This window comes from Arachis duranensis, chromosome 4 (assembly GCF_000817695.3).
Source record: "Arachis duranensis cultivar V14167 chromosome 4, aradu.V14167.gnm2.J7QH, whole genome shotgun sequence".
Lineage (NCBI taxonomy): Eukaryota > Viridiplantae > Streptophyta > Magnoliopsida > Fabales > Fabaceae > Arachis > Arachis duranensis.
Genome location: NC_029775.3, coordinates 7,221,232 through 7,241,950, shown reverse-complemented (window position 1 = coordinate 7,241,950; position 20,719 = coordinate 7,221,232). Strand labels below are relative to the sequence as shown.

General features: G+C 28.5%; 2 protein-coding genes and 1 pseudogene across 2 annotated transcripts; 1 reads left to right on the top strand and 2 right to left on the bottom strand.

Annotated features, from left to right (window-relative positions):
- The first annotated feature begins 1,879 nt into the window (after positions 1 to 1,879).
- LOC107483024 (probable methyltransferase At1g29790) lies at positions 1,880 to 3,361 on the top strand (annotated as a pseudogene).
- Positions 3,362 to 4,211: 850 nt separating this feature from the next.
- On the bottom strand, positions 4,212 to 6,985 carry LOC107483006 (heparanase-like protein 2). The gene is made up of 9 exons (XM_016103605.3): positions 6,764 to 6,985; positions 6,610 to 6,646; positions 6,324 to 6,504; positions 6,063 to 6,217; positions 5,725 to 5,958; positions 5,074 to 5,263; positions 4,865 to 4,990; positions 4,676 to 4,775; positions 4,212 to 4,574 (listed from the first exon to the last, which is right to left on the bottom strand). The coding sequence occupies exons 1-9, from the start codon at positions 6,983 to 6,985 to the stop codon at positions 4,212 to 4,214; spliced, it is 1,608 nt and encodes a 535-aa protein (XP_015959091.1).
- Positions 6,986 to 8,389: 1,404 nt separating this feature from the next.
- Positions 8,390 to 15,348, bottom strand: LOC107483075 (leucine-rich repeat receptor protein kinase HPCA1). The gene is made up of 19 exons (XM_016103687.3): positions 15,149 to 15,348; positions 14,884 to 15,004; positions 14,501 to 14,572; positions 14,335 to 14,409; positions 14,146 to 14,217; positions 12,957 to 13,106; positions 12,816 to 12,890; positions 11,817 to 11,888; positions 11,661 to 11,732; positions 11,505 to 11,573; positions 11,230 to 11,304; positions 11,074 to 11,145; positions 10,842 to 10,979; positions 10,318 to 10,754; positions 10,047 to 10,202; positions 9,792 to 9,928; positions 9,440 to 9,659; positions 9,116 to 9,351; positions 8,390 to 9,031 (listed from the first exon to the last, which is right to left on the bottom strand). The coding sequence occupies exons 1-19, from the start codon at positions 15,237 to 15,239 to the stop codon at positions 8,540 to 8,542; spliced, it is 2,832 nt and encodes a 943-aa protein (XP_015959173.1). The 5' UTR covers positions 15,240 to 15,348; the 3' UTR covers positions 8,390 to 8,539.
- Between the last annotated feature and the right edge of the window lie 5,371 nt (positions 15,349 to 20,719).

The following is a 20,719-nucleotide window of genomic DNA, read 5'->3' as shown; positions in this document are numbered from 1 at the left end:
ACGACAACTCCCGCACAGCGCGTCTCTCTCTCTCTCGCGAACGGCGGCGACGGTGACTCCTCGCGCGGCTCTCTCCCTCGATCCTGGTCTTCCTTGCGACGGCGATGAGTGACGCGGTGGCAGCGGCGGTCTGAGATGGCGGCGACGAGCTGGAGCACAACGGCGGCGGCTATGGGCGTTACCGAGCTCGATGACAACAGCGGCCTCTTCTCCTTCTTAGCTCGGTCCGGCTGCTCGGTGGCGGTCGTCCCCCTCCCTTCCTCCTTCTCAGTTCAGCCCTCTTTTCTCGCTTTCCTTTCTTTTCTCTCTATCTCAGTATGTGTGGGTTTGTGTGTGTTACAGATGTGAAGGAGTTAGAAGGGTGAGGGGGTAATGGCGGCTACTGAAGGAAACATGGGAGGTATAGGTGTGTTTGTGTGTATGTGGCTGGATGGAGTAATAATAATAATAATAATGGTTAAATCAATGGTGAAAGAAGGCTGTTAATGAAGTACGTTTCAAAAGCTACACATGATTTCTAATAAAAATTATGATATAATGTATAAATTTAAAATCTAATTTAATTCTTTAAAATTATTTTAAAAAAATATTATTTATTTATCAATTTGCTAATTGAATTTTAATTAAGTATTTCAATTTAAAATTAAAGATAATTAATTTTCTTTGTTTATAAAATTAAAGTATTAAATTCTAGAATCTCAATTATTTAACTAAATTGTATAAAATTCTTATTCTTTTACAACTGTTAATCTCTATAATTTAAATATAAAAAAAAAAGTTATTCAATAATTATAAAATTAAATAAAATTTTTAATTTATTAGTCAAAACTTGATTTAATTACTTTTAATAAAAATAATTTTTTACTTTCAATAAAATAATTTCTAAAAATAAAATCTTTAATGAATAAATAAATTGAAATTAACTCATAATAATATTTTTTTTCGAAAATTATGGGTCTTACACCAGTTCGATTGTCTTTTGCCACAATCATTTACAATGCATCACATCCATGAAATACCTCATCGAGTTGTCTTCACTGAAACTGGGTTTTTTCTCGACTAATGAAAGTGAGGTGTCACTTTCTCGTGAACCCATTTTCCCTCCAAAATGAATGCATTTAATGAATAATGCATAATTATACTAATTTAGGAAAATATTTCTCCACGGTTTATGCATGCCATCTTTCCTTCGTAAACCGTGGTGACTTACCACGGTTTACACTCTATAATTTTTGCCCATAAACCGCTGGGACCTGCACGGTTTATGCACGTTCTGAAACCGTGGTGGGTTGCCACGGATTACATAGAAATGGCTTTTTGCACATGCACGTAACAACAAACAGTTTTGCACATTTAGGTAAAGGAATCTCCCATTCTATTTAAATAAGTAAATTGCCCTAAAATAAAGTATAAATATTTTATTTATTCATATTTATTATATTTTATAAATATTATAAAATATTATAATTTTATATATTTGATTTAAATTATTCATCTAATACATATAATGTTTAAATATAAATCTATTATAATAATATATTAAAACTAAATTTATATTAATATTTGTTAATAATAATATAACTAAGGATAGTATTAGAAATATAAAAGTATAGCACTTTTTTTCTTGTTCTTTTGCTTGTGATGGAAAAAAATTTTTTTAGTAGGACTCACACAAAAATTTTCTTTTTTTCTTTTTTTTTGATAATCAAATAAAAAATATCATTTTTCATCAATTTTTTTCTACTCATTTTTTTATCAAACCAAACATAGTGTAAATAAAATTTTTGAGACTGAAAAATAATATATATTTGTGAAGCATCATTAGTTCCATATTGATAATTTTATTTTTGTCTTTGCAATTCTTTCCCATCGTTTCTAAGCCTTTTGAGGGAAGAAAGAAATGGGAATTGAAGTTCAAGAGCAAGTAGAGTATTCAAAAAAGCTTCAAGGTTATGATGATCAACATGGACATAGTCATAGTCACACCCTAAAACACAAGTTGAATCCCCTTGTGCTAGTAATAGTCACAAATCTTGTCACCATATACATTGTTACTGGCCCATTTAGCTCTTTGTATCATCATAATACATCAAAGAATTCTCCTCATCACAATAATAACTTCAACTTAATCTTGCAAGAACTCAAACACCACAAAATCTCAACTTGCTGCTAGCCATTCACTTTTGTCTGAGCTTCACCATAGGCTCAACTCAACTAACCTTCTTGTCCAAGCATTGCTCATTGATCTTACAATGCGCCAACAAGACAAGCAATATTCTAGAAATAACAATGGCGAAAGGTCTTCGAAAGAAGAGCTTAATCTTACACTTGCGTCTTACAAACTCCCTTTCGGATACTCGCAATGGATAGGATCAGATGAGATTCATTCTCCGATTGGCACGTTGTGTTTGAGATTCCAAGATGAGTTGAACCAATACATGTCATATAACATAGGAGGTGAATGCCTTGCAGATGAGGTGTTTGCACAAATGCTTGTGTCAAAAGGGTGTGAGCCACTCCCTAAAAGAAGGTGCCATCCCAAGTCTCCAAAAGATTTTGTTGAGCCAAATCAAGATTTGCAAGAATGCCTTTGAAAAATTCCACCAGATAGCAACATTGTTTGGGATCCTTATACTTGTAAGAGCCACAAGTGCCTCATTGAGAGGAAGAACAATAAAGGGTACTGTAAAGATTGCTTTGATCTGCAAGAAAGGGAAAAGGGTAGGTGGATCTTTGATGATGGTGGACTTGATTTTGGGATAGACCGAGTTCTTGGGACGAAAAGATCCGCCAGCACGATCAGTATCGGACTTGACATTGGTGGTGGAACAGGGACATTTGCTGCAAGGATGAAAGAAAGGAATGTGACAATCATCACAAGCACACTGGATTTGGACGGTCCATTCAGCCACTTCATTGCATCAAGGAGATTGATTCCAATTCATCTCAGCATATCTCAGAGGCTTCTATTCTTTGAGAACACACTTGATATTGTTCATTTCATGGAATTCATAGGGAATTGGTTGCCAGAGACTATGCTTGAGTTTTTGCTATATGATGTGTATAGGGTGTTGAGGCCTGGGGGAATTTTTTGGCTTGAACATTTCTTCTGCTTTGGATCACAGGTTAATGAAACTTATTTGCCAATGTTTGATAGAGTTGGGTTCAACAGACTTAGATGGCACGCTGGTAGGAAGCTTGATCATGATGGGATTCAGAAGAATGAATGGTACATTTCAGCATTGTTGGAAAAACCAGTGATCTAAGGTATGCATGAGAATATAATGCTTAAGATAAATTAGTAAACGAAGATTTCTGTGACAATTATCTTGTGAATTAGTGAAAGTTTATGTTAATATCTTTCTTGTAGGCCAAAGACTCTTAATTTCTTCTCTTAATATCCACAATTTCTTCTTTTTGGCAAACACAAGAAGTATATGATTTTTGACAACAGTCAAATTACTATAACTATAGTAAATATACAACTATTATATTAAAAATTTAAATCTTATATTTTCTATTAAAAAATAGTACTTTTTTGTGTGTAGTTAAACCCATTTTTTTAATTATATTTAATACTATTGTCCATAATTTGGAACATAGATCTTTAAGTCCAACAAGTGGATAGCTCAACCATATATATAGAACTAATACTTATTTCTTGAAAAGAGTAATTTTATACTAATTCAATGAGAAAATCAGCAAATTGCTATAATATAAATATTCAATTATTCAGTAGCTTGTAAATGAAGTAAACTTTTATTAAAATTTGCATCCGAATATGAAATTCTCGTGTTTAACTGATAATTCTGTTACTAATAACTTAATTAATGTTATTAAGAATTAAATTTGTTGATAATTTACCACAAGTATTATAATATACCAGATTTTTATTATATATGATGAATATTTCAAATTTTATTCAATTGTGAATTTAAATTGTTATATATTAATATATAGTGACAATTAATCAGTTAGTTTTTAATCATGTAAATAATATGCGTATCCTTGAAGTTATCAATAATAAAAAATGGGATTTGGATCCTCTAAAAGTATATAACTAATTGAAAATAAAAGAAATTAAAAAGAAAATTTAATCATAAACTATTTCCAGCAAAATACATATATATGCATATGCTCTATAAGTCTTAATAACTCTATCTAAGTTATATAAGAAAAATAAAAAAGAAACAATAGAGAACTCTAGTAATCTATTTTGTAGGAGGTGCACATGCAGGTGCGTTGAAATTATTGATTTGCACAAAAACTATTGAATGAGGTGCAACTTTGATTGGAGAAGAAGAAGAAGCATCAACAATCTTTGGCTTAAGCTCTGGAATTTCCTTTGACTTGGTGAGTTCCAATGGAGTTCCATTCAAAAGCACAACATCACTTTGAATGTTTCCATCTTTAGGTGTCAAGTGGTACTCTTTCCTTTTCAATGAATCCATCAAATTCCCTTTGTTTATTCCTTCTGATGCCAACTCCTCCGGATAAAGATTCATGTCATTCACAAGGGACACATCAAAAGATGTCGAATTCTCCATGTTTATTAGTAGCAATGTGATTCCGCTCTATGACAATAATTAGATCGATAATATGTTATAACTTTTAAAAAGTTATTTTAAAATTGAAAAAAAACTTCTAAAATGTATAAATCAAATTATTAGCTTACTCCTTCTTTAGAACAATGAGCATATGTACGTAGATATGGTGAACTATCATGAGAAATAGAAAGTACATTGGTTCCCATAAGCCGATGCCACAAAAGTGCTCTGTTTAAAGAAAATAAAGTTGTTATTCATTCAAAAATGGCATTTAATTTAACTATTTTTATGAATATGAATAAATATATATGACATACCCATAATAATCTGGATTAGGAATGAATGATGTTGTATTTAGTAAAGCATAGTTTCCTCCAATCAAAGCTTGTCTACAATAAACTTTGTGGTTGAAGGTTGATGTCATACCCAATTGGTCCAAATACCTATAGTTATTATTAATTAAAAAATTATTAAAAAATATATAAAAGAACTAGGAAGCTGAAATTTAATTTAAAAAAAAAATTACCAAAAGCCATTAACAAAAGTATGTGATACATCTTTGCCTCCACTATTATAAGCTCCACCAGATTCTCCAACCCATGCTCCAGCCCATGGTGTGAATTCCTTCACCGCTGTTGAAACATCCTTGAAAGTTTGTGCAATTTTGCTTAAGAAATATGGGTCTTGAACCTTGCTAATAAGATCCCTATCAACACCTATATAATATAATTTTATAATACAATTATATTCTTAGAATTAAAAAAATTAACTAAGCAACAAAAAACGGATAAAAAATTTAGATATGGAAGTGAAATGAGTAATATACTTTAATATTGGTGTTTTTAAAATTATGGGAGGTACATAATTGGATCCTCCGATTTGTGGTTATGAAATTAAAAAAAATTGGGATACACAAATCAGAGGGAAAATTAAAAAGATTTAGAGTACATAAATCGGACGGTCCAATTTGTGTATTCTAAATTTTTTTAATTTTTTAAACACAAATCGGAGGATCCAAGTACACAAATCGGATAGTTCGATTTCTACTTCCTAAATTAAATCATTCTAGATTTTGAAAAAAATATCACAAGATATCATAATTAAAAAAAATATCATTATTAATCAAATATTAAAAATAAAAACATGACAAAAAAATATTCTCAATTATTATACATACCAGCACCAAGGTTATAAATGTGATGTGTAACTCCATCAATGACACCAGGTCCAACATGTTGCAAGAAGCTATCAAACCATTCTTTACCATAAAATCCAGCTGGACCCAACACCTTTGGTCTTGTTGTGGCATTTGGGTATAATGAGTTAATTATGTGCCTTAATTTTGTGATGTCTTTTGCATATTGAACACTATCTATTCTTGCTGATACTCCTTCAGAGCATAGCTCGTTTCCTATATCATTAATTAGCACAAAATGTTAAATTTATAAAAAATTATTGATAAAAATTAAATTAGTTAATTATAAAAATTAAAAGGGTTTTAATTTAATTTGGTACCGAATTCATATGAATCTATATTATATCCTTTTGAGACAGTGTACTTCATGAGGCTTATGGCATTGTTTGGATTCCAATCTCCTTTCCAGTTTAATTGGTCTTCCTTGGAATTTTTCTTGCCCATAAGTGCGTTTAAGCCAAATGTAAATTTGACACTACACAGTTGAGAGTAAATATGATAAGATAAGATTGATTGTTTGTGAAGTAATTATAACAACATTAATGAGAAATTAAAATAATATTAATTAATTAATTAATTACCCGGTTTTGTTGAAAAAGTGATTCACTTCATCCCATCTCTTTCTGAGGAGGCATCCAACACTGAATCCAAACAAGCCGTTATCTTTCTTTCTCATAGTTGGACATTGCTTTTGCTTTCCAAATTGGTAAATAATTTGATCTTGTAGTGAACCTCCTAATCTAATCCTTAGAGGATTGAATGCTACAACAATTTTAAAAGTAATTAAATTAGATGAACCTTTGAATGATAGATAATAATGTGGAATACTCCATTATTTATTTTTAAATTAGAAAAAATATGGCTTACCTTTGATTGCGTTTGAGAGTATCGTGTTATTCAAGTCCTGCAAAAAGGTTGCAAAAATAATAATTAATTATCATTATGAAATTTAAAAATGCATACAATATTCTGATTAGTAATATAGGACAATAATATCAAACAAAATAAATAAATAAAATACCAAGTTAAGAATTCCAGCTTTTCCCCATGGACATTGGTTATAGTCACATTTATTAGATGGCCACCAATCCAATGTTGCACATACAAAATTCTCATCAGTTGTAGCAATGTTTGTGACTCCTTTCACTTTAAGCTTCACATCTTCTGATGAAGAAAAAGAAGAGCAAAATAATATTAAGAGACCTAAAAAAAGAGCTACTTTCACACACTGATTCACACCCATTGTAAAACAAAAATAAAAGAGAAGATCTTGAATAATTTCTATTGATGTTTACTATATGATTTATATCATTGGGATTTACTATTTATAGTGTTAGTAATACGGTTAACTATAACTACTTTTAAGTGAATAGATATTTTTAAATCTTAAGATATGTTTATCTTAAATAATTTAAACTTTAAATTATATAATTCGATTTTTGTAGAAGTTAAATTTATTTTTTTGTCTGAGTTTTTTTTTTATTATTTTAAATACTCACTTCTTAAATTTAATTTGCTATCAAAAGATAATTGCTCCAATCCCCAATTTATTTATTATTTTTGTATGAGGTACTATTTTATATTTTTTATTATAATATTTGGGCTCAAATTTAAGTTATTTTAACAATATTTTTATTTCATTTTTTCAATTTTTTTTTTGTTTAAAGTTTAAACAACTGGGCAAACGCCAAAAACAAAATTACAGAAAAATCACTCTAGAAAAAACTTTTTTAATATAAAGATATGTTTTAATTTTTACCCAAAAAAAAAGATATATTTTAATTAAATTAATGATATCTTAATGTGTGTGCTTTTATAATAGGTAACTTGTATATTTGCAAAAGTTTAAATTGGATTGATCTTATCATATTATTAACAAATGGCGTGAATAATGAATTAGCTTAGATTAGCTTTTATATTTAATTTCCAACCCGCTCATTCATTTTATATTATATTATATAATACTATTTTTATTATTAATTTTTATATTTTATTTACAATAATTTTCTGAAAACAACTCCTTGGGATAGCCTCTCCAACATAGATATCATATCAGGCCAATTGCTGTTGTATAAACATTCAATTATTCAAGCATGATATTTTATTATTTTCATGGTTAGCTGATTAAGATTTTTATGAATAAAGCCTAATAAATTATGATAAGTTTCTCCTAAAATATTGTTTGTTAAATTTGAGATGCTCTAAATTTAAAATTACATTGGTGTGATAACTTTAACAACCTTATTATTATCTTTTTTTTTTAATTCAAAAGTTTTAAATGGTATTTTTTTTTCTAAAATTGAATAAATCAATCTAATCCAAATCAGAATAATTTAAATCTGATTAAATTAAAAAATAAATTTAAATTAATACAGTATAAATTACAATTATTTATAAATCAAATCCAATCAAATCAAATCAATACAATCTAAATAAATACAACTTATATCGATTTTATCTTTTAAATCAATTCAAACTTACTCCAAACACCTTCTATGTTTTAGTTATCCATTCATTATCATTAAAAATCATATTTACATATATAAACGTATAAATATTCTCATATTTGTATATATTATATTTATTTAATAAAAAGTCCTAGAATAATAATAGTTTGTACTTGTGTATGTTCTTAACAACACCAATATAATTCATAATTATAGAAATATATATACAGGAAGAAAATGAAAAAGAGAATTAAAATGTTGATGATGTTTCACCCTTCAGCTAACATTTACAAACTCCTTATCCAAAAGTTGTTCTACTTTTCTCTTACCTTGGATCTTAGAAGACTTATCTATCTAGGCTCATGCTCATGGTGTTTTTGTATATATTCGGAGCTTGAATACAAGGATTCACTGCTGTAAGGTTGATGGGAACTCTCTAAGCTTACCTCATTATGTTGAAAACTTGAAGAAGTTGATGGTTCAGATTGATCAGCAGCAGGGTCCAAACCAATTGAGTGCAATATGATTTCAATCTCTTTCACTACATCACTCATTGGAGGCCTGTCAGCTCCTGATTCTTCAAGACACATCATTGCAAGATCAACAAACTTCTCAAAACCATTCAGGGCCGAGCCATCTCTGATGGCTCGGTCGATGAGTTCATGCAGGCCATACATGTCCTTAGTCTTGTCAATTGAATTCCTGACCACTTTTACAATGTATTTGCCTCGATCTATCGGCTTTCGTCCAGTTATGAGCTCTAGCATCAGTACTCCAAAACTATACACATCACTCTTCTCAGTCACCTGCTGACTTATGTAGTATTCTGGATCCAAGTATCCCTAAAATTAGAATGAAAATTATATTACCTTGTGCTACAAGTTTGAGAAACTATAGCACTATAGAATCAATCATGAGAAACTAACCATTGTTCCTTTAACTTGAGTGGTGACATGATCTTTATCATAATCTAATATTGGTTTGGATAGACCAAAATCAGCAACTTTTGCATCAAGCTTCTCATCCAGCAAAATGTTGTTTGATTTGATGTCCCTGTGTATGATTGGAGGATCGGCGTGTTCATGAAGATAAGCCAAACCGCTTGCAGCTCCAAGGGCTACTTTGATCCTTCTATGCCACCCAAATCTAATGCCTGATTTCCCTGCATAGATCACATCACATCACATGCATGTTATAAAATTACAAAACTAATATCTCAAGTAAGTATCAAGCTTGATGTGTAAAAGAACCTGTGATAGTATCCTTCAAGGTTCCATTTGGAACAAACTCATAAACCAGCATCTGTTCCCCTTCTTCAAAGCAGAATCCAACTAGGCTTACCACATTCTTGTGGTGAACCCTTGAAAGGAGTTCAATCTCGGCTTTGAATTCTAACCCGCCCTGCTTCGATTCCTTTTGAGCTCGTTTTATGGCTATCAGTTGTCCAGAGGGAAGAGTTCCCTTATAAACCTTTATACACACACAAGAATATCTATCAGTAAATGTTACATTTTATTAACAAAGAAATAAGTATGAAATGAAACACTTGGTAACAAATTGTTCAATTTAAGACATCTGAATCAAATAAGAAACAATCAAGACCTTTCCATAACCCCCAGATCCAACATCATTAGCTGGTGAAAAGTTGTTTGTGCATTTCTTAAGTTCTTTAAAAGAGAACTGCTTTACTGCCTTTAACTCAGGGGTGCCACAGTTGCTTTTACTTGGATCCCAGTTTCCTGCATTTCGCGAAACCAATAGTACTGTTAACATAAATGCTCATGAATACATGTAGTCTGTTTGATTGTTAAGACACTAATAAGAAGACACAAAAAGACATTCATCATTAAAAACTACCAAAGGGATTGTTTCGAGAAATCGCTCTTTCTGCTCTTAGCTTCTGGCGGAAAGCATAAACACCTGCAAGTAGTAATAGCACAAGAACAAAAGAACCACCAACTGCCACTCCAATCAACAATGCAGTGTTTGATGAGTTACTCAACTGCTTAGGCTCTTGATCATGACAAAGAAATACAGAAAATAAGTTAAGTCCAAAACATAACAAGAGTTGATGATTCCTCTACACTAGTCAATGAAAAACAATTCGATTCGAAGGATAGTAAGTTACCGATTTTGTCAGGGTAAAAATCATATGGTCTATAAGCACTGAGGTTAAGAAGCACAAGACTCATCTGATAAATTTCACTCGGGCTGAAACTATCCTTGTTTAATGGGAAGATTTTGATAATAAAATCAAAACACTCAAATGGATTGGAATCTCGAGTGCTTGAAACTACTGATTCCACAGGTAGACCACCGGATTGAAGAGCCTGCTTGATATCTGCCTCTATTGAAGTGCTGTTTCCCCAGTCATAAAGGGAAGGTGCTCTGTAAGTTACAGTACCAGTGTATGGATAGGCACAGTGGCACATGGGACTGAGACTCTTATCAGAGCTGCAACCAGAAGCTGGACATTTGTTTTGTGGATTTTCATCTGAGATTTGTAAAGGTTTGCAGAAAGATTCGGTAGTTCCAGTTTCATAACAAATTGGATTACTTTCAAGCCTGCATATTAAAATGAAGTTAATACTCAATAGTCAAATGTGATTCTATTGCATGACTTATAATTTGTTGGTTGCTTTATTAGCTTACACTATGGTGAAACTAGGTGGTTGATTTTGCTGCGTAAAATCCCCAATTGAGTTCGAGTGCAAGTCAATAAGTTGCAACTTTTTGCTATAGTTGGGGCCAAGATTCAGTGTTCCATTAAGTTGATTCTCACTTAGCACCCTATCAACAAAGCAAAAGTAACAACATTAGTATAATATATTGATTATAGAAGTGATAATGATAGATTTCTTTTATTTCTGAAAGTGAAACTCACACATATTGCAAAGAGGGAAGGCTAAAGAAACCAGCAGGTATTTGGCCAGACAGATTCGCCTCCTGCATCCGTCTGTCATAAAACAGAGGCATTGAAGTGTTGAAAAAAGCACATTGATACAGAAGAGTGAAATAAGTAACAAAAAGAAAGACTTACAATGTTGTTAAATTCTTCATAGTCAAAAGCCATTGTGGAAAATCTGTGCTATCAAAGGCATTGCTGCTCAAATCCCTTCAACATAGATTTTAGAGAATTTCACCATTGTATTACAACACAAGAAACATTCAATTCATCCCAAAACAATGTTGATATGTTAAGAATCAATTTGAGTACATATAAAATATTACGGGCCTAAAACTAAAACTAACTTACCTAAACTATCATGATCAATAATAATGCAGTTATCTAAAATCAAATGCTTGTCTACTTACAAGTATTTCAGGGAGCTCATTCCAGTAAGATTTGGCAGGGGACCTTCCAGCTTATTGTTGCACAATATTCTGAAAAGCATAAAATAAAATAAAATAAAATCTTGTCGTGGAAATACTGAATTTCCAAGAGAGATACCAAAAACTATGAGTGCTTACAGGTCTGCAACATTGGTAAGGTTGTTGAGGCTCTGAGGCACCAATCCGCTTAATGTATTGTTTTCAAAGCGTCTGTATCCACGAGACAAAAAATATGAGCAAATTATACCAAATTAAATGAATTTTTTTGAAGATTTGATGTATATAGTCACTCACATCAAAGTTAGATTCTGAACAAGTCCAATTGTATCCGGAATCTCGCCGGTTAGCTGATTGTTATCAAGAAGCCTGGGAGTGAAAACATGAAGGAATTCATTCAGTTTGATCAATAGGTATGCTGTTAAAACTTGCCACTTTGAATGCCAAGACAACAAACAAATGCTGTATTGTGATTTTGTTTCTCTAGTTAGGAAGTTTGGTTTTGTTTGATTAGTATTGTTATGACAAATATGATTCCCTCCATTTCATCATTTGAAAATCTGATACAATATTATATTCGATTACACTGATATAAAAATGTATCAAATTTTTAAGAGCAAGTCCATTAGGGAGCCAATAAAAAATTAGCCAACTTTAGCCAATAACTAATTATAGGCCCCAAACAAACCTACTCATTCACCATTTTTTGAAATTATCATTTTCTTCTCACTTCTTTTTCGAACACCGCAACTTCACCCCTCACCACCAGCCAACAACCACCAGTTTTGCCAACTCGCTGCTGGCCCCTCGCCAAGGCTTGAATCTGTGACCTTGAGGTCACACGGAGACAACTCATCAACCGTTGCTCCAAGACTCTCCTTTATCCGAAATTTTAATAGTATAAAAATAAAGTGTTGGCCCAATGTATTGACTAATATTAATAAAAAGTATTAGTTCCCTAACATTTCTTAATTTTAAATTCTAAACCCTAAATTTGTTTTACTTTGTTTTACTTTCAAATGTTCTTTTTAAATTGAGAAATGCACATGACCAACAAATATTATTATTTTCCGTCAGCAATAATTTACGTACATATTTACATACGTTTTGCACACAATAAGCATATAGTTTGCACCTATATTTACCAGAGTTTTGCACAATAAATCCATACAGTTTGCACCCACATTTTTTTAGAATTTACACACATGAATTAGCAAAATTTATTTGTTAAAGACAATTTAGTATTTGTGCTGGTTGAATGATAGACAAGTAGTGTAGAAGAAGTGCAAGTCTTACAGATGCAGGAGAGCCATTCCTGAGCTAAAAAGTTGAGAAGGAACTTCTCCTGAAAACTTATTCTTCCCAAGATGGCTGCAGAAAAATATGGTTAGTCAAGAGAGAAAATTGGCACAAGAGAAGTGAGGTACAACAACTTACAAGTGCTGTGCTTTGAGGAGTGTATCAAGACCAGGGGATACTGGGATTTCTCCTCCAATTTCATTTTCTGTTAAATCAAGCCAATTTAGGTTTGCTAGATTCCCAATTGAAGACGGAATTCTTCCACTAAAATTGTTGGAGTTTAAGGACCTGCAATTACAAAGTGTGCCTCTAAACTTAGATTATCATCATCATTACTATCTACTTGCATGTACTTCTTATAGCCCGTTTGGGAATATTGACTTATAAAAAATAGTAATATTAATGTTTGGTGTAATTTTTAAAATTAAATTGTATCTTTTTAAAAAGCTATTTAGTATTGAAACTTTATTCAATGACTATTATATTCATTCATTTTTTTTTACTAACTTAATAGATCAATTATAGGTAACATTTTCTATATAATTTCTCAACATATTCATCTATAAATGCAATAGAAAGAAAATATGTTGGAGGAATAAATTATCAGTTTTATTTACGAAAATTCAGAATATTGATAAATCTATTCATAAATAAATAAAATTATTTTTGTATTCATAAAAGATGAAAAAATGTTATTTCTACCTAAAAAATTGGAATATTAATAATCTATATACGAATAAAATTAACCTTTGGTACTTTTGTCGTATAAAAATTAATTTTTGTGAATATAAAATTAATTTAATTTATTTATAGTTAAATTTAGCAGCACTTTAACGTTTTATAATTAGAAATGAAAAGAGAGTTTCATTATCAAATTAAAAATGATGAGATAATTCATTTTATCAATCATGATTGCATTCACATCAAAATATATTAATTTTAAATATTTTAAGAATATCAATATTTTGAAAAAAAATATTATGTATTAAAAGTGTTAACTCAATTTTTAACTAGGTTTCTAGAATTTAAAATTTTTTAATGAAACCCTTGTATTGAAAAAAAAATATAAACAAATTCTTGTACCAACATAATTAATATTATTTAAAAAAAAAACTTTCACATAATAATACGGCACATTTTGTTTAATTTTGCAAGGGCAAATAGCATAATTTTTCAATTGAACCAAATTTTTACTTCAATAAATTGCTTAACATGTTATTTAAAAATAAAATGAAACAGATATAAGAAATTTACATAATATTTGTCTTCTTCTTAACAAAATCACAGATAAAAATTAAAATATAGATTAAAATTGAAAAGTTCTTACAAGAAAACCAGCTGAGGAAGAGATCCGATTTGATCAGGAATTTGACCATTAAAACCACAACCCACAAGACTTCTGCAAAAGGATTCAAGAGAAATTAAAGTCACTTTTCTTTTTGTTAGGATAATTAATAAGAGCACAATTTAATTAACTTAATTATCAAGATTAACAACTAACTAATAAGGGCCTTACAATTTTGTTAGCTTCTTCAAGTTTCCAATTTCTGCTGGAAGTGGTCCGGTTAAGTCCTTATTGTAAGACAGATCCCTACCCAAAAAAAAAGTTTCATTTTTTATTTTATATACATTAAAAACAAAAAAAAATTAAATAATTTTAATATGCAGAATAGAAAACTTACAGAGTATCTAATTCAGAGAATGATCCAATATTTTGAGAAAGTTGGCCTTTTAAGCCCGTGTTTGGTAATGATCTGAAATATTTACAAGCATGTGTTATATAAATTAAAAAAAATTAATAATAATAATAATGAATAACTTAATGAAAAAAATACACTATTTAAATAAAAATTTAGACCTTAATATATAAAATTAGGTAATAGTTCAGGTGTACAGTTAACTTTGTTAACTTCATGTGAAGTTAATAGTTCAGAATCGTTAAATAATTTAATAAATTTGACTAAATTATCATCTAATAACTCTCAACTATCAATTCATTTTCATATGAATTTAACTGCATATAAGTTTCTACAGTATAATTAAGCATACTCAGAAGAGAACATACATGGAAACAACACGTGAGTTCTTGCATGTGATTCCTTCCCAAGAACCACTACAAGGATCTGAACCAACCCAACTGGGAATATTGATTTGCAAAGAATCCTTTAGAGAATTTAAGGCCTCAACTGCAACATACAATAATATAATTTGCATTGAAAAGTTAAACTTGTTTCATTGAAATAAATACCTTAAGATTTTAATATATATAAAGATAATCAAAGTTAAGAATATACTTGAATCATATATATATATAGATCAAAAGAACTTACCATCATCATTGGAAGCTGTTTGTGAAAGTGCCAGAAACAAGAAACAATTGAGCAAAAGCACCAATAATGGTAACTTCAATTTGTTATCCATCTTTCATTGCAATTTGCAATATAATCCACTCACCACCTCAACCAGTTATATAGCAAAGTTGATGAGACTAGTTTTTTTGTTCTTTTTTTAATTTTTTCTCTCTTCAAGTCTTCTCTATGAATTAGCCACTCTTTATGTGTCTCTTTTAACTTCTCTTAACTGATAATGACTAGAGTGCTTGATGGGGACATGTATTAATTTTGGTACTACCGATTCAAAATGCATGTATAGCCAAATTTCAAATACAAAGCTAGTTTTTATTTTTATTTTTATTTTTATTTTTTATAGAAGAAGCCTTTCACTTATAGAATAGTCATAAAATACTTATTATAGATATTAAAAAGATTATATTTAAATCTAAAAAAAATACATATATATGTTCACTGTGTTGAACTAATTAAAACCTCTCCAAGTATGATATATTCAATTAAAAAAAATTAACAAATAAAAATAGAGACAAATCTAAATATTTTTAGGTTTTGAAACTATATATACAAAAAAGTGATAAGTTCAAAGCTAGTTACAGTTATAGCTTGTAGTAACTAGTATAGCTTATTTATCTATATATATTTAGAAAATCAGAAACCAAAATCTTATATAAATTTTGTATTTTTTGTTTACAAAATAAAAATAACGTGGAGTTAAAAAAGAAGAGAGAAAACAAAATCTTAATTTACTTTAATTAGTGTAAATCCAAATGTTTTATCACTTTTATATAATATATTAATGCATGCTAATAAATTACATTTATGAATGAATATTTTTGTGAAGTCGTTCCTTTTTCAATTCAGAAAATATAAAAAACTAACTTTTAGTTAGTTAATCTTAGTCAATTTTAATATTTAAATTTATAATTTAAAATTTAAAGTTAAAAATTTAAAATTTAAAATTTAAAATTTTAAATAAATAAAATATAAAAAATTAACTATTATTAGTTGAAAAAATTAGTTACCTAACATTGATTTTTTTTAATTTTCATAGATAAATAAAAAAAATAACCTATCAAAGTTTCAAGTATACTGATCTATAAGAAATGGTGGGAAAGGAGTCAATGACATTGTTATAAACTTATATTAAACTATACATATATAATGCATTTATTGACTCTGTGCTTATAGCCCATTATTATTAAAGAAACACTTTAGTATATGTAGTTAATAACACTATCCAACAGCGATGTATTCCTAAGTCATTAAATAAAATGTCATAAAGAATGATCAATATGATTTCATTTTCACATGCAAATATAGTGACTAGTGAGATACAGATAAACACATAATTAATATAATAATAATAATAATAATATTAAAAGATATAGTGTGAAACAATATAATTGATCATCATTTTTATGGTAGATAAGAATTTATTAGGTAACTCGTAATTAACTTATACACAAGAAAATTGAACTTATTATTTAGTACAAGGATTAGGACATAACTCTAATTCAATAATGAACATTTACTAAAACCATACAAGTGGTTAGCTAGAACGCACGAGCAACCAAGAAAATTGAACCTTTCATAGCCAAGAAATTGATATTCTACATAGTTCTAGAAGTATTTTCTTTTTTCTTTTTTTCCCCCAAAAAATTAAATAAATAGTTAAGAAAAAAAATTATATAGTCAATAAGTCATTTATTTTAGAGAATATTTCACTCCCCTCTCCTCCAAGATACTAAAATGACACTCCTCTTCCCTCTATTTATAAAATGTACAATTTTCTCCCTTATAACTTTTAGAAAACCTCATTTTTAATCTATATTAAATTTTTTGCGTTAACTAATGTTAACTTTATCCATTTTTCAAGAAAAATAATTATTTTTACAAAAATACCCTTTAGCAAAAATTTTATTTTTTTGTCATTAAATTTTGCTTACCAAAATACTCTTTAATAAATTCTTTTTTTATTGATTAAATTGTATTTTTATCAAAATATTTTTTAAAAAATTTAATAATTAAATTATTTTTTTAAGATATCCTTCCATAATTTTTTAATTATTAAATTATAATTTTATCAAAATTTTGTTAACATTTTTAATATTTTATTATTAATTTTTTGATATCATTGTATATTATTTTAATATTAAATAAAAAATCTTACCATAATTAATATGTATAAAATTAATATATATTGATATTAATATTAAAAAATAATTTTACTAAGATTTTTTTTAATATTAAAATAATATATATTAATATCAAAAAATTAATAGTAAAATATAAAAAAATATTAACAAAAAATTTGGTAAAATCATAATTTAATAATTAAAAAATTATTGAAGGGTATCTTAGAAATAAATAATTTAATTATTAAATTTTTTTAAAAATATTTTGATAAAAATACAATTTAATCAATAAAAAAATAATTTATTAAAAAGTATTTTGGTAAGCAAAATTTAAGTGACAAAAAAATAAAATTTTTGTTAAAGAGTATTTTTATAAAAAATAATTTTTTTTAAAAAAATGGATAAGGTTAACATTAGTTAACACAAAAAATTTAAAATAGATTAAAGATTTTTTAAAAGTTATAAGAAAGGAAAATATACATTTTATAAATAGAGGAGAGGACAATGTCATTTTAGCATCTCACAGGAGAGGAAATTAAAATTTTCTCTTTATTTTATAGTAATAATGAATGATCGATTTGAAATGAACATATAAAACAGACAAGTCATCCTACAATAATACTACACCAATTCCGATAAATAGAGGTGGTTTATTGGCGAAGATTTCTGATAAATGCCATTAAATAAATCCCGTTTAACGATGGTTGTCACAGCAAAAAATATTAAATGGTAAAAACTTACATATAATTGTCTTTCTGAAGTTGGTATTTAAAAATTGTTAGATAATTTGATAAATTTAACTAAATTATCATTTTACCGTTCTTAATTATCAACTTCATATAAAAATAATTACATATGAACTTTTATCCTAATAAATAATACCAAATCCACTTCATATAACGGCGGTTTTACATCAACTGCCGCTATCTGCTGTAACTTATAGAAAAGCACTCTCAATATATTTTCTTGTTGTATTAAGAAGGAAATGAAATATATTAACTTTGCAGATTAAGAAGGGTTAAATATATACTTTATTAACAAAAAATGATTTACCGTGTTTTAGCTGCTTAAGAAGAAGAAGAAGACCTTCCAATTCAATCAAGAGCTTGAATGGTCGAAGGTCTTCTGCATGCATATATAACTTTACAAAAATTAAAGAACATAGAAAGTATAGAAACAAATAAAAAGACGCGTGCATGGACATGTACAAATTGGGAAAAGGTTACGTCCTCATTATATTTCTGCTTAAATTTTTTGACTAATAGTAATAAAAGTTCAGCAAAAAGGTTTCCTTCTTTTTAGGGTTAGTTTGATTTGTGACAGAATGATGAGAGAGACAAGTTTTATTAACTAAATACTTTATATTGTTTGCCCATGAATCTTTTGGCCTCATGCATGTGTCCCCTAGTTTAAGTCAAAATAAACATATCACAAGAACTTTATGATATTATAGTACTTATTGAGATTTAATTTAATTCGTCCATACAATTTAATTAAATATATTATTTTTAATTTTTTAAATTTCAGAGTATGAAAGAGACCACCAATTTTCATTTATATTATTGAACAAAAAATATATTATAATTTGTACAAATTTATTTATAGAAAAAGAAAGAAGAATTTTGTGTTATCCTAAAAGTTTAGTCAAGGAACAAAATGATTCAAAGTTTAATTTAAACTTGGTGCATAATGAAGAATTCATTATTAAATGCATAATATTGACTCAGTTCATAGGGACCCCAATTTTGTCACATTGGTTGACTTGGATTTTCATTGAACTCATCTTAGTAGAAAATTGGGAAATAAGTACATGAACAATTTGGCGTTAATTGTGTACGGTCACTTTCTATTATTAACATCTAATAAGGACTTAACTGGAAAATTGAGATAGCAATGGTTTGATATTTTCTGATTAAAGAGATAAGAAATGAACGTTTCTTAAACTATTTGGATATGTTACCCCCAAAAAAGATCCAAAATATAATTCAAAACAGCACAGCAAAGACTTGACAAATATTTGGATTAAGATTCAATAAAGTGCGGAGAGAGTTGAAAGTAGAATATATAGAACCAATAGATAGTTATTCAAATGAAAAAGAATAATAATAATAAGGTGAATAATGAAAATAATAAAGATCTTCATTCTATGAAAAGTAGAATAGATGGAAACAAATGCTAAGAACTAATTTGTTTCTTTTAATTTTTTATTTATATTAAATTTTAGATCATAAACTATAGTTTTTTTTATCGAAGATATGAAGACTCGAATTCGCGACCTCTTAGATAAGTATGGAAAGACTATGTCATTTGAGCAATTAAAAAAATTATAAATTCTTAATTATAAATTCTAAATTTAAACTGAAACTCTAAAATTAGCTAATATTGACCGACTAAAAGTTGATTTTTTATATTTTTATTTGTAAATATAATATACCTTTAAAATGTGTGTCATGATAGAGGTAAAAAAAAATAGATATTATAAAATATTCATGATTTATTTTTAATAATTTTATGGAGCAAAAGTTATAAAAGATAGCTATATTAAAAAAGTTTTTAAACACGTCATGACAACATTTTTAGAACGGTTTGTGTTTTCATTCCTTCGACAAGAATAACTAACACACTCCCAGATCCAATTAGCCCATTAGTAATAGGTTTCTTATTAGGGAGTCATTAATAGTTAGTCAAGAGTTAACAACTATAAACAAGGACTTTATTGTATTGTAAATCATTGTGAACATACTTTGTTTTGTCCGATTCGATCATAATTTTTTTTCAAAAAAGAAACTGTTTTAGTCCAAAAATAAAAAAAGTAAGTCTCTTTTTTCCATAGTTGTTAAAATAGAATTGGTGATCGAACCAGTCGATTACTAATTTACTAGTTTATTGGTTTAACGGATGGGTGATAAGTTTGAATAGTTTAAATTATAGTTATAAATATAAATTTTAAAAATATAATTTAATTTGTATATATTATATATTAAAAAAATGATAAATATAATGAAAAGCACTTAGACCGAACCAGTTTATCGATTTTTCAGTCTAACCAATCAGTTTGAACTGGTTTTAACAACTATATTTTTTTCTGTTTAGCTTTTTAGCCCATATTACTCCTTTTTCTTTCTGATTGCTTTTCTTGGTCTTATTTAACATTTGTGAGAGCCCTTGTCCTCTTCCTTTTCAATGTATGTGTTTCATGTATGAATCTTGTTTACTTATTTTTTGTTGTTGTTCGGCTACTAGTCTAATTATTAGTTATTGTTATTCATTTTCTGATTTTGGCTTTAGTTTTTCTGAGTTTGTGAATTTATTGGAATTCCTATTGTGGGTAGCAATTGACTAAAAGAGGTTATTGTTATTCATTCAGAATTCTATATAGCAACTATCCATATATGTTTGAAAACAACTTATAATC

Bases quoted from the DNA above. Each gene is read 5' to 3' on its own strand.
- LOC107483006 (XM_016103605.3), bottom strand. From the start codon at position 6,985: ATGGGTGTGAATCAGTGTGTGAAAGTAGCTCTTTTTTTAGGTCTCTTA. The intron at 5,264-5,724 runs GTATGTATAATA...TATATTATATAG, and splicing joins CATTTATAACCTTGGTGCTG to GTGTTGATAGGGATCTTATT. The intron at 4,575-4,675 runs GTAAGCTAATAA...TTATTGTCATAG, and splicing joins CTCATTGTTCTAAAGAAGGA to AGCGGAATCACATTGCTACT.
- LOC107483075 (XM_016103687.3), bottom strand. From the start codon at position 15,239: ATGGATAACAAATTGAAGTTACCATTATTGGTGCTTTTGCTCAATTGT. The intron at 10,755-10,841 runs GTAAGCTAATAA...TTTAATATGCAG, and splicing joins CCACCTAGTTTCACCATAGT to GCTTGAAAGTAATCCAATTT. The intron at 9,032-9,115 runs GTTAGTTTCTCA...TTCTAATTTTAG, and splicing joins CTCAAGTTAAAGGAACAATG to GGATACTTGGATCCAGAATA.